The 14892-nt window shown below is 38.8% G+C and overlaps 1 protein-coding gene across 5 annotated transcripts in view; it reads left to right on the top strand.

The window, feature by feature from the left end:
• The window catches only part of LRR (capping protein regulator and myosin 1 linker 1 leucine rich repeat protein), an 88465-nt gene that overhangs the window by 49288 nt on the left and 24285 nt on the right, over positions 1-14892 (top strand). For all 5 annotated transcript variants that reach the window (XM_083135825.1, XM_083135824.1, XM_083135823.1 and 2 more), the window contains 5 exons: positions 349-464; positions 1096-1233; positions 11185-11350; positions 11942-12094; positions 13036-13152. In XM_083135825.1, the coding sequence (XP_082991951.1) occupies positions 349-464; positions 1096-1233; positions 11185-11350; positions 11942-12094; positions 13036-13152 (690 nt within the window). The remainder of the gene's footprint in view (positions 1-348; positions 465-1095; positions 1234-11184; positions 11351-11941; positions 12095-13035; positions 13153-14892) is intronic.

Genomic DNA, 14892 nt, shown 5'->3' with positions numbered 1-14892 from the left:
CTTGTACAATATTTCTTAATAACTGTATAAGTTCAAAAAAGTAACTTTTGAAATGGTGTGTAATTGGGTAATTATTCAGTTCAGAATTTGTTTTAATAGAATATTTGTATTCATCATTTTGTAAAATTTATTAAATATGACTTTCATTTAATATGTGTATCAGTATTTAATTATGAATATTAGATGCATCTTTAATTCTAGTTCTTAGAACACAACAAGAACAGTATAAATAATGTACTTAAGAACAAGCACCATATGTGCATAATCCATCCCTAGATTTTCACTTTAATTCTTGCTAAAATATATTCATGAAGCATCGGCTTATACTTTTAAATTTAATTTTAATAGGAAGAAGACTGTGTTCTTCAGTCACTCTCAATTTCTGATTCAAGGCTAAAATCGGATTTGTACAGTGTTATTAATGCTTTGGGGAGTAATCAATGTCTTCAGACTATTGACATAAGGTAAGCTGTAAACACAATTATTTTTTTAAATAAAAAGTAATGTGTGGAGTGTTAAGGAAAGTGCAAATAAGGTTGTACTTTTCCCTGCAATTTTACCGGTTATCTAGATGCTATGAAATTAAAAAAATAATATGCTTATTTTTAACTTTTTCATTCAACGTATTTACTAAAAACGTAGGTATCCAACTAGATAAGAAGAAATATTTTTTATTCGTTTTTTTCTACATTTTCATTACATTCTCATTCAAAGTGATACCTACAGATATGTTACATTGTTACAAAAGAAATTCGGTCTATTTTAGTGGATTATTTATGACAAAAAAGAATTAACATAATATTTCACTTTCATACGTGTTATTGTTCACCATCTTTTCAATCAGATATAAGAGCTTTGTGTACCTTCAGCTATTTCAGTTTGATTTAATAAGTTAGAAGCAACTTTATTGTCTGATGAAACTGTAATATATCTGCAAAGATAATTTTCCCTCCGTTGGCGGCCTTAAATCTTTCTTGGATATGTGCTCTAAATGGTGTCGTTAGCTGTAGATTACATTTTGTGTCTTCTTTTGTTCATACACAAAATCATTCATACTGATTGTAATAACCTGTGATGTACTATTTATCACCACAGTGGAAATATGATGGGGGATGCTGGTGCTCGATTATTGGCCAAAGCTCTTCAAATCAATTCTCGGATAAAGAACATAACTTATGATCGGAACAACATCTCTCTCCAAGGATATGGTGATTTGGCATATGCGTTAGAGAGGTAAGTTGTCTTAGGTTAATCTTTACTGTACCAGTATTAACAGATCATTATATCAGTAAAATTACCAATAATGTTACAAATTCATATCATTTAATTTAGTGCAAAATTCTGCCCATTTTTTTTATTTAATTTATATTATATTGTGCCTTTTTCTTATTTTTTAAAGTGAATATGAATGTACACTCTGGTTTTGTGAGGTAAAAGTTTAAATATGAATGGAATTCATTTTCTAAGATGCACAGTCCGGCAATTAAGTAATGAGACTGATTTTATATTGTCCCACGTGTGCATTCTATCTGTGTAGTAATGCATTCATGATGTAGTGTGGTCCATAATCCACAACCTGGCAACACCTCATGAACTTGCAATGGGCATGCTGGGAATTATGCTGCCATGTCATGAAGGAGGTGGAAGGGTGTAGTCAATGTAATAGCTATGGAGCAGCAAGTGAACATCAAGTTTCATGAAAGACATTCTGAAAACCGGTTGCGGGAATAAACATTTCTTGAATTCTATTGTTGTGTAGGACAACAGAGCATTTTCACTACAGTTCTTGTATGAACCGACAAATCACAGGATAGAAGTCGCAAAATTTACCAAGAGGGAAGAAAATGCAGTTCAAAAAATCAAAGGTGAAGACAGTATTGTGGTTTTTATGACAGCAAAGGCATTATTCATAATGTACGAGGGGCGTTCAAGTCAATCGGGGACTTATTTTTTTTCCAGGTTTAAATAGACGCCTAGGCTGGAGGTTTTGTATGCAGTAGGAACTGGCAACTGTGTGCTGTTACTGGTAGGCGGCGCTTATTTCCCGCGCTTCTGCATAGACCGTTATTCAAGATGGCGGACAACAGCGTGGACGTCTACATGGAACAGCGTGTTGTGATTAATTTTTTTAGTGAACGAGGACAGAAAACTTGCTGAAATTTACAGAAGACTTCAGGCTCAGTACGGTGATGAGACACTCTGTCGCAGTAAGACATTTGAATGGTGTAAGCGCTTCAAAGATGGCCGTATCTTTATTACTGACGATCCCGGTCGTGGTGGATCACAGCCCACGCCAGTCATTCCTGGGAACATTCAGCGCGTGGAGCAGCTGATCCTGGACAATCGTCGCATAACCTGTCGTGAAATTGAAAGTATCAATACTATACTATCAACAGTGAGTATTACTGCAGTGTTCTGCGTGATGTGCATAAGAGTTTATGGAAGAAACATCCGGGTTTCATCACAAAGGGTGTTCTCTTTTTGCAAGACAATGCACAACAGCATACCGCTCAACGCACATTCCAAACATTCCAGGAAATCGGCTGGGAGATATTACCACACCCCCTATAGTCCTGACTTAGCGCCATGTGATTTTCACCTGTTTGGACCCCTGAAGGAATTCCTTAGAGGAAAACATTTCAACACTGATGATGAAGTGAAGAATGCTGTCCTACAATGGTTCCGCCGTAATGATAAATCTTTCTATACCGAAGCATTCCAGTTGTTAGTTAAACGCTGGGATAAGTGTATAACTGTAGCAGGAGGTTATGTGGAAAAATTAACCCAGTTACCACACTTTGAAATTTGTTCTTCTATTTGTTTTAAAAAAAAGTCCCCGATTGACTTGAACGACCCTCGTATTTGTTCCAGAGGATGAAACTGTAATTGGCTGTTGCTATCATAGTGCTCTGAATGATTATGAAAGAGAACTGACCCTCTCCGAGCTCAGTTTCCTGAGGCGGGCAGTCGATTCCTGCTCCACGATAATGCACGGTGCCAGGGAGCAGTGTTTGTCTGGGTATTCCTGGTCCAAAAGCAAGTGAATGTGTTGAATCTTCCTCTCTACTATTCAGATTTATCCCCCTGGGATTATTTTCTGTTCCCGAAAGTAAAGCTGCTGCTGAAATTATGCACTTTTGTTGAACACAGGACCATCCAACAGGTTGACGTGTCCAATCTTCAAGTCATACCACATGCAGAATTGCAGATGTCGTATCGATCGTTGGCCAACCATGCCAATTGCTGTATTGATGCAGGAGGGATGTACTTTGAGTAATAAACATGCAGTGTTCAATTACTTTGTTTCCTTTTCACAATATAAAATCAGTCTCATTACTTAATTGTGTATAATCAAAAGTGACAGGGAAAAACCTCATGAAGGAACTCTAGTTATAAATGAGAGCATCAAAGACAATAGATTTAGGCATCAGTGTATAGTCATATAAATGTTCGGCTGTGATACGTGTAATGCAGAATAATAATGGATGGCCCGATATGAAATTTTGGCCGATACCGATAAAGTACCGATATAAAATTTACTGATACCGATATTCTACCGATCCGATATAAAATTAGGAATTATCCCTGAACAACCTGAAAGGTTCATTGACCTCCTTAATAAATTGTTTCAAGGTGACTGCAGTGCAAAAGAAGTTGCATATTTAGACATTTACTTTTTTAGAAAGTAGAGCATGGAGATTACCCATAAAAATTTCAACAAAAAGGCAGAATTGTGCACTAATTTATTAGATATATTTATTGATATATCGGATTGCTAAAATAATCAGTAATTTTATCGATACACCGATATGCCTATATAGGCCAATACTGATAGAGTACCGATTAATCGGTCACATCCCTATAATATTAACAACTAAAAATATGGAATAAAATGAAAGATGAAAAAATAGATAGGAATTCCATACATCAAAGTCATCATCATCCTCCTTTGCCATTTTCTGCTTCTGGCTGGGTTGGCATGGAAGTCAAGCTTCTCCATTTTTTCTAGTCTTCCATCACTCCCCTCTTCCAATCTTGTCCTCTTCTCCTAAAACTCTCCACTATCTGCTCTTTCCACCGACATCTTGGTCTCCCCTTTGGTCTTACTCCCACTCCTTGTGCATTATATGCTCTTACTGGTAGTCTTTCTACACTCATCCTCTTTATGTGTCCAAATCATCTCATCTGTGCCTGATCCATTCTGTCCTGAAGCTTCACTACCCCCACAGTCTGCCGTATCTCCTCTTTCCTTATTGTATCCCTTCTAGTCTTCCCCAATATACTTCTTAAAAAATTCATCTCCACTGCCTGCATCTTTATTTTGTCTCTCTCTGTCATTGTCTAAATCTCTGCTCCATACGGAATTTCTGGCACATTATATGTGTTGCATATTATAGTGCAGGAGGCCTTAAAAATATCGCTTTGCGTGCTTCCAGCAGACAACAATATGGGGGTGTGTCTGCGAGAACCAATCAGGTCCGCGAATGAGCGAGCCCGGTTGCCACAGCTAGCTCGCTGCACCCTTCTGTAAGGGTGAGTGACCTCTGCCTCTTGCTACCTTGGCCTGTTTGTTCAGCTGAGGAGCAGACGACGCTAGAGTATCGGCAATAGTGTGCAAGAGACGTCTGCTGTTAGCCCGCGAAACGCTCTTTCTAAGGCCTCCTGCACTATACCTTCTTGCATTTCGTAGGTACATCCCTGTTCCTTATTAATCATCGAACACTTTGATAGCGTCCATCACCCATTTGTCCTCTTCTATTTTCCTCCTCATTCATCTATTCTTCCACTTCTCTCAGTTATACTGACTTGATATTTGAAACTCTCCACTACCCTCAACTCTTCTGTGTCCACCTTTATTCTTGGTTCATTTCTGGCTCTGTTTCTTGTTGTTATTAGCACCTCACTCTTTTCTGCACTGAATTTCATTCCTGCTCTTCTGATTTCCTCATTCCAACTATCAAGTTGTCTCTGTGCTGCTTCTTCCCTGTGTCCCCATATTACTAAGTTATCAGCGAACAACAGGGCCTTCCTCTCCTATGTTCTTCCCCACCTCTTCGTTAATTGCATCCATTGTAATTATGAAGAGTAGTGGGGAAATAGCACTTCCCTGTTTTAATCCATTACTTAAACTGAACCACTCCGTTTTTCCCACTGATGTCTTCACACAACTCGGTTGGCCTGGTATGTGCTCTGCACTCTACACGCTATCTCATTCTTGCCTCTTTTCTCTCTTAGAGCCTTCCAAATCATTGTCCTGTTGTTGCTATCATATGCCTTTTCAATATCTAGGAATCCCATAATCAAATCATTTCCATACTCGTAGTGCCTTTCCTGCATTTGCCTATTGGTGAATATCAGGTCTACTGTTGATCTACCTCTTCTAAATCCATACTGTTTCTCTCTCATGTTCAGCTCTGTTACTTCCCTTATTCTCTTCTCTAATATTTTCTCATACACCTTTGCTGAGTGGCACATTAGTGTTATTCCGCTGTAGTTTTTACATTCCTTTCGGTCCCTCTTCTTGAATATGGGAACTAATAGTCCCTTTGTCCAATCTCTTGGCACTTTTCTCTCTTGCCACACTGTTTTCATCACCCTGTACAGCCACTGCACACCAATCACTCCTACTCCTAGTATAATTTCCACTGGCACTTCATCTATTCTATGTGCTCTACCTCTCTTCAAAGCTTCCTCCACTTCTTTCCATGCGAGATTCACTTTTTCTTTCCTGTTTTATTTTTCCTTCACTTCTTCATGTTCTAATTTTTCTTGTATGTATATTGCTTGTACTGTAGAATTATTTCTCTTGTAGTCTACGTCATAAAAACAGAGTTTTTTGTTGTGACATTTCAGGAAAACACATGCTCTCTTCATCAGGCATTTATTTGATACTGAACCACTCCAATCTTCCCTCTGGTGTGTTCACGCAGCTCTGGTTGGCCTTGTGTGCTCTGCACTCTACACACTATCTGTTTATATATACAGGGTGTTTCTAAAGGTCGTTTACAACGCTTGGGAGGTGATTCCTCACACGAAAACAAGCAAAAAGTCTAAGTTCCATTTTTACGACTGAGGCTTCGTTTCCGAGATAGGAGCCTCGCAAAAGGTGACAAAGTGAACGTCACACCTGACTGGGACGAATACTATAACAGATAGAGAGGCGGTTCCAAGGGAATCATAAAGGAATCGTATGTGCTCAGTCCGGAAGTCACTATGAAAAGTTCACTGCACGCATGCGCAATGGAGTCCTCAAAGGAATTGGGGATTTCCAGCAAGAACAATGCATGGAAAGTGTATGTAACGCATCAAGAAGGACCGTGACAATGAGAAATGCATTCAAGACAACACATCCCGACCTCAAACATCAAAACATGAGCACCGAACACAAAATCCGAAAAGTTGAGCACGGTTGCATACCCCAGTTACACGCGAGGAACGAACGAATCATGTCATGTGGCATACGAGAGACACATTACTCCACCAGGAGGAGGGAAAGAAAAACACAATATCAGATGATTGCGACAACGTGTAATTTTACACGCGACAACTGCGTAAATCCCCCCCCCCACACACACACACAACAAACAACAAATGCTACAATGTCTTGCGTGTGCGTTTCACTGTACACCAACTGAAGATGTCACTTTCAACATACAAAGGGGGTGGGGAGCAATACCAAGAGTGTTCTCACTGGGATTTGCCGAGAACGATAATCACAGACGGTTTTCAAAATGTCTGCCGTTCACTTCTACGCAGAGATGACAGCGACGAATCAAGGATTGTCGAGTACGAGCAAACAAGTTAGGTGTATATGCTACCGTCGCGGCGGCGACGTTGATGCGAGCAACAAGGTCCTCAGCTGATGTGACAGGTGTGTCGCATACGAGGGTTTTCATATCTCCCCAGAAGAACAAATCGAGAGGGTTGAGATCTGGCAACCTCTGTGGCCAAGGCATAGGTTCATCCCTACCATTGAACCTATTACGAAACACGTCATGCAGAAAATGTTGTACATTACGATCGATATGAGCTGTTGTCCCATCGTGTTAGTACCACATTTCTTGCCGCAGTGCCAAAGGTACGGTCTCCAACAGTTCAGGCAGAACCTCACTAAGAAATGCATGCTACGTGCGATCAATCAGGCGAACAGGGAGAATGTATGGTCCAATTAAATGATCATGTACTATCCCGCACCACACATTCACTGAAAACCTGTGCAGGTGATGGGCCACAAAAAGTGCATGTGGGTTGTCAAAGTCTCAGACATGACTGTTTCTACTATTGAAGACATCCATCCTGGTGAAAATGGCTTCATCTGCCCACAATACCTTTCCCCAGAAGTGATGGTTTGTGTCCAGCTGATTCAACAACCATTGGCAAAACTCAATACGAGGTCGAAAGTCACGAGGTAACAGTTCTTGTACTTTTTGCAGTTTCAAAGGGTGCATTCCTTCTTTTGACAACACTCGCCAAACATTCACATGACACGTGTTTCGTGCCCGAGCGAGCACGCGCGTACTGGTGCCAGGATGTTCTGCGACCGCTGTTAACACATCTGCAAACTAATATGTGCGTACACTTCGGGGTCTTCCAACGTCTTGCCGCGGTGGTAAGACTGACCCTGTTTCACGCAGTCGACTGTCCACTACCTGAAAGAAGGCGTGAAACGGTAAACGTTTATGTGGAAAGCGTTCTCCATAAAGACAACTTCCCTCACGGCTATTAGCACGTGCCTCCCCATACATGAGATGCATGTCTGCTAACTGCTGGGTCGTATACGCAGCCATCTATGTAATAGGGAGCTGGAACTGCAAAGTATCGTTTTTGTTTAACACTGGCACACTGCAAAAATTGGCCGTATCACCGTACGAACACCAAAGACCAATTGTTGCGATACTTGACTTGCCCACTCCACCACGTCAACTTCTTTAAATACAACATACTAGTACTCTTCAATGCGTATGACAACCTAGAGCGAACTGCTGATCATATCCCAGCACCTGCAACACGATTGGGACGACTGCCGGAGAGAACCAACCTTTCGAGCTCCTCTCGCGGGTACAGCAGCCATGAAGGTCAAACGTAGACTACGAGAGCCAGACTTGCCTGCGCAGCGCTTCCAAAACTGGTCTCTTTTACGTCACAGTGATCGCGCGCGAACACTCTTGGTATTGCTCCCCACCCCCTTTGTGTGGTGAAAGTGACATCTTCAGTTGGTGTACAGTCACACGCACTGTCCGTGCGTAAGATATTGTAGCATTTGTTGTGTGTGTGTGGGGATATTACGTAGTTGTCGCGTTTAAAAATACACGTTGTCGCAATCATCTGATATTGTGTTTTTCTTTCCCTCCTCCTGGTGGAGTGATGTGTCTCTCGTATGCCACATGACACGATTCGTTCGTTCCTCGCGTGTAACTGGGGTATGCAACCGTGCTCAACTTTTCGGATTTTGTGTTCGGTGCTCATGTTTTGATGTTTGAGGTCGGGATGTGTTGTCTTGAATGCATTTCTCATTGTCACGGTCCTTCTTGATGCGTTACATACACTTTCCATGCATTGTTCTTGCTGGAAATCCCCAATTCCTTTGAGGACTCCATTGCGCATGCGTGCAGTGAACTTTTCATAGTGACTTCCGGACTGAGCACATACGATTCCTTTATGATTCCCTTGGAACCGCCTCTCTATCTGTTATAGTATTCGTCCCAGTCAGGTGTGACGTTCACTTTGTCACCTTTTGCGAGGCTCCTATCTCGGAAACGAAGCCTCAGTCGTAAAAATGGAACTTAGACTTTTTGCTTGTTTTCGTGTGAGGAATCACCTCCCAAGCGTTGTAAACGACCTTTAGAAACACCCTGTATATATATATATATATATATATATATATATATATATATATATATATATATATATATATATATATTAAAAAAACGTGTTTTTTTGTAACAACATAGACTAGAAGAGAAATAATTCTTCATATTCATTTCCATTTTTCATATTCAGCAATTTCTTGAAATTATGTCTCCACATTCTTCTTATTTCTTCATCCTCTTCTACAACATTTCCCCTTTCATCCCTTAGCTTGCAGCTGTCTCCTCTTTCTCTTCTCCTTTTTGTCTCTAATCCATACAAATCTTTCTTGTTCCCATCTACATCTTCTTCCATCACTTTGGCCCATTCTTCCATCCACTTTCTTCTTTCCTTTTTTACTACTGGTCTTGTCTCTTTTTTCTTTTCCAAGTACTCTTTTCATGCATTTTGTGATTTAACTTTAACCATTTTCTAAATACATCAATTTTTTTTTTTCACTGCCCCTCTAGGTCTTTCATTCTACCATGGTGTTTCCTTCTTTATTTTATTGCTTGTCCTTCCACAATCCTTTTCGGCTGTCTCTACTAATGTTGTTTTAAATCTTATCCATTCTGTTTCTACTCCTTTGGGTATGAACTTTAGTATGCAATATTTCTTGATATTTCTCTTTTATCATCTTATCCTTCTCTCTTGTTCCTCCTTTCTATCTTCTATTTTCCATCTCCTCACATCTACTAGTGCTCACTGTCCAAGTTCTCACTGGGCATTACTTTAACGTTGTTCATTATCATCTTTACTTCCTTGTTTAGCAATATATAATCTATTACAGACTTTTGTTCATTATTCCATCTGTATCTTGTAATTTTATGGCTGTCATCTTAAACCAACTATTACCTACTAGCAGTCCGTTTCTCTTACAAAAGTCCAGTAGCCTCCTTCCCTCCTTATTCCTCTGTCCCAATCCATCTGTTCCAAGTATTTCCGTATACCCTTTCCTGTCTCTTCCCACTTTTGCATTAAAATCACCTATCACAATTTGCCATTCCTTTCCTACATGTTCTTCCAAGTCTTATTCAAATTCTTCTTTCTCCTCCCTTGTACATCCTCTGTGGAGCATACAATTGAATTATTTCTATTATTTTTCCTCTTACATTCATTTTTAGTTTTATTATTCTGTCATTTACCCTCTGTACTTCCTCACTTATTCCACTTCTGACTACAAATCGAACCCCACTTCTCCTGCCCAGTACAGTTTATAGTCTTTCCTCAATTTCATTTCTCCTCTTCCTTTCTATTTCGTTTCGCCCATTCCAAAGATGTCGATTCCTCTTCTCTCCATTAGATCCACAATTTCTTCAGTCCTTCCTGTCAGTGCTCCAATATTCAATGTTCCTATTCGTAGCCTGTGTCATATCCAATTTCCAATCCAGCTTGCTTCTCTCTTTCTCGATTTTTTATGTTTTCTGCTGTCAGCTATTTGGGCCTGTCACAGCCTACACCTGTGTGGTGGGGCTGCCACCTCTGGATTCTCAGATACACCCTTGTTTTTCTGTCGGGATTCCAACTCCCTTAGCCTTTCTGGATCCCTCCAGGCCCACAAAGCAGTGGGGGCAAACACTTATGGTGATGTTTATTTGCCATGACACAAGGCTGTCGATGGGTATATCTGTAGTATTTGCTGAGTATGTCCATGCCACTGGACACCCTCCAACACCATGATTGCCTTGCCGCCTCTGTCCAGGATGGCTTATTTGTGTTTCCCCTTATTTGCAGCTTCCCCTCATATCTGAGGGGGTTTCACTGTCTGACACCTGTGACCCGTCCAGTAGCTGAGGCTCAGACTGGATAATAGATTGAAAAGGATGGAAAGTAACAAATAAACTGAAAAAAAATCATGATTACTACCTGCTCCCAATATAAAATATATATAAATATAATATGTTGGATACTTTGTTAAATTTAGGAATACATAGTTTGGAATGTAGCTGCAAATGTAGGGAAAACGAAACTTTTGAATACAAATATTGGAATATTTTAGACATATTAAGGAAAAAGATAAATGCTTGGGTTTTGCATGGCATGCAACATACTCCAGATTAAATTGATTACAAATGCTAGTAATAAATTAGAAAGAAATGTAAAAGAATGCCGTACAATGATAACAATTAACATGGGTACCAACAGTCAAGAAAACTGCAAAGTAATATACAAGTTCAGCACCCCAGGTAGTCCACAATGCAGGCTTCTTCTTTCAACTCCATTGGGTGTGATGATGCAGATGAGAAGTTTCTGAAATGTTACCTGTTATAAAAACAAGCAATGTGCTGTTTAGAAATAAATAACTTCGGCATTTATTGGTGGCAACTTCTCTTTCAGTAATTTCACAGTGCAGTACATGCCATTCCCTGTGATCGACTTGATGGCCTGCATGAAGGTGTCAGCTGAAAGAACAGAAATTGTTTCCAAGAGAATTCAGGAACTTTTGCATAGGAATGTATCACCCAAGAAATACAACAATGCCCAGGCATTTAGGCTCCAACAGGTAAGGCAGAACCCAATTTAAGTGCAGATGATTCCATACAGGGCATTATTCACATATATCATAGTTGATCTGATTTAGATAACCAGTAATACAAATGAGGCTAACATCAGTAAAGTTTCATTTAAATTTTGGCACGAGTCTGTAAACTGTATATGTCTATGTATATATGACAAGGCACAAGTGAAGCCATTTACTTGATTAGTCATGCCAGTCAATAGGGAAAGAAAAGCTTGAGCAGATTAGTTTTTTTAGTTTTTTTTTTTTTTAATGGTTGGAGCATGTATTCTTACAAATGATTCTTCAGTAAAAACAATTGGTAATTTATTGGAAAGCATTGACAAGCAGTATTACACTTCCACTTTCCTAGACATAACTTCAACTTTCCTAAGAAAGTCATGGCTTCCTTTTCTTCCTGGCTTCAAGGTATTTTGTTCCAATTAGTGGAATTTTGGGTGAAGCCAGAGGTTGGCTTGGTAGTGTAGTAGAGACAAGTTCGATCTCTGTTTGAGCTGCAAATTTTAACTAACTTGTGAGCTGTTCACTTATCTAATTCACTTTGATCTATTTAAAGTAAATTTTCATGTCTTCCAGGGATTTCTATTGAGTTCAACACAGCAGATGGTGGATCGACTAGTAGTGCAAACACAAGATGTTATTCACAACTTGAAGAGCAACTCTCTGGATTCAAATAATGACATTAATCTTGCTCAAGGTCTTATTCAGGATGCAGATAACTCAAAACAGGTACAGTGATGCACTGGTGTTCATCTTCATAAAAATTGATATTACCAATAAAAAACATGCACATGAAAATTGAAACTGGGTACTGAATAGATTTTGACTAGGATGGCAATGTGGAAACATGCTACGAATTCACTGTGATGTGAATGATCTTAATTTATGTCTGTGGTGTGTAGGAAAGATGAAAAATTTGTACCTTGGAGATGTCAGCATTACATTTTCGCTGCTCTCCATAGCAAGGTGGTCAGTATAACATGCTACTAAACCAGAGATCCCAGATTCAAACTCCTGCTAAGGTGTAGATGTGTCATTGTACTTGCCACCATGCACTTCATCAGTTCAACCTCATCGTCTCAATTAACCCAACAGGTAGAAAATTGGTGTTATATATCCGAGGATGTTTTCTTGGCCTCATGCAATTGAAGTACATATCTGTGTATGTATTTTTGTTATGCTGTATCATTGTTTGGCCACTTTTGACTAATTGTCATAATGAAATTGACGAGGAGCATTCAAAGAGTGCCTAGTCTGGTTTTTGATGTCAAGATCATGAATTGATCATTGAATTCATTAGGTCACCAGGGCAGTTTAAAGTTTTGTCAACCAAGGAGGTTTACATCTAAATGGTAATTGATTTTTGTCTTAAATAACATATTTGGCAATATTACTTTAAATTCTTAGCAAGGGTTCATGTTAATAAATTTGTTATAAATACCTCATTTTCAATGGCAGATATATATAGCTGGACGTAACCTTTCCTTCCACTCATACAAACAATAAAGGAAAGAGCACATGCTATTGAGTGAAAATAACCAGCTCTACCAAATGAAGCTTACAATTTTTATCCATATTTTATTGTTCAGATTAGTTAATCATCTTAATTTCTCATTCATTGTGCAGTCTGTAACTTAAAAAGACAGTAATAACAAATGTGTTCATTTCAGCTTCTTCCAAGGTTGCATGAATTAGTACAAAGGCAAGAGGAGATAGGAAATCCAATAGAAGTGAAATTGAAGCAGGTTTCAGAAGAACTTCATTGTGTTGTCACTGGACACTTGCAAGTAAGCTGAAAAAAGTATTTTATTTTCATCCCTGACCATTAGACTGTGCTAACATTCATGTTAATTTCTATGAATAGAAGGTTGTTTTTAAGTTGATAATAATTATAAAAGTATGGGCTAGCATTCTTCTATTAAACACATTCCTTTCTAGAAATGTGATTCTGTAAAACCAATAAGTAACACAAGGACTGAGTTAATACCTATGGCAATTTGTGAGTTGAAACTTAATCACTGATAGTTGCTCATACTTCTTCTGTAGTCGTGGTATCTTCCGTAGTCCACAAAGCTGCACAATATTTTTGTGGAATCATCCTGAAGATTAAGCTAAATGCATGATTTTATTTAATTTTGCTTCAATTTTGTGTAGCAAAAGAATATTTTGTAATTAAATACTTTAATATCCAAATTATGTCATGTAATTCTGTGAATCTTTTAATGCAAATTGATGTTGTAATTATTGTAATGAAATATTTATGTATGAATATTTGTAAATATTCTGAACACAACTGTTAATTTTTGCAATGTTCAAACGGAATTGGTTCAGAGTGGTATTGGCTAAATAATAGGTAATAAATAATCTGTAATTATCGCCTATTAATTATTTACATGTGATGTGCGGTCAGTGGTTATATATAAGGAATGGAATGTATTGATCGCTTTGTGATTGATATCTGTTTACAGTGAAATCTCAGTTATACTTTTTATGGGGGATAGAAGGGGAAAAATATATAACTGAGAAAAAAGTATTACTGAAAGATAATTAACATGGTAAAATTAATTACACAAAGAAAGAAAAGGTGTACTACATATTGTTATGTACCCAATGGGACCAACTCATGTAAATGGTTTGCCAAGGTGGGATAGAGATGGCAGCACAAGGTGTGCAAGATTGAAGATTAACATGAGATACGCAAATGACAGTGTAAATAAGCACAGAGTAATTTGGAAAGATAAATAACAATAGAATCCATTATAAGAGGATGAAAACAATAAATTAATACTTAATAAATTGAATTGGTGCTCATATGTAAATACACCGGAAAACTAAAGAAGTAACACTGATACAAATTCTTGTCTTTTAACAGATCTCAAATCTGTTAACTTGATTTACCATCCCCTTGGGGGAAATTTTGATTTATACCAGTCGCGAACCACATTACCTTTGGTTGCACGTCCCAGCCATTGCGCCTACTTGGATGCTTGTTTCAATTGTCTGGCACCAAGTATACAGTTTGTTGGACTTATTTTAGTGTTGGCATGTTCCAGCCGTTGCCTCAAGGGAGGAGAATAGAAATAGGCAGCTTAGATATCAACCCTCACCCTCGAACTCGTAACCCTCTAGAACTTGGTGTGAATGAAGAAAAAGTAATGTGTTGCCAGTTTGTGGAAAAAGGACTTAGTGAAGAGGGAAAACCTATATATGAAAATACCAATGGAATTGGCATAAAGGATACATGTTCCAGTAATTACGTAGAAGTCCAGATCCAGATTTCCCACAAAGAAGGAAGTCCAGATCCAGAATCCCACAGAGAAGGAAGTCCAGATCCAGATTCCCACAGAGAAGGAAGTCCAGATCCAGATCCAGATTCCCACAGAGAAGGAAGCCCAGATCCAGATTTCCCACATAGAAAGAAGTCCAGATCCAAATTCCCACAAAGAAGGAAGTCCAGATCCAGATTTCCCACCAAGAAGGAAGTCCAGAAGGAAATATAGAAGGAAGCATATACTAAAGAAGATTAT

Source organism: Lepisma saccharinum, chromosome 14 (assembly GCF_977018435.1).
Source record: "Lepisma saccharinum chromosome 14, izLepSacc3.1, whole genome shotgun sequence".
NCBI classification, from domain to species: Eukaryota; Metazoa; Arthropoda; class Insecta; order Zygentoma; family Lepismatidae; genus Lepisma; species Lepisma saccharinum.
Note: the sequence above shows the minus strand (reverse complement) of the source record. Positions and strands in the feature narration are given on the sequence as shown.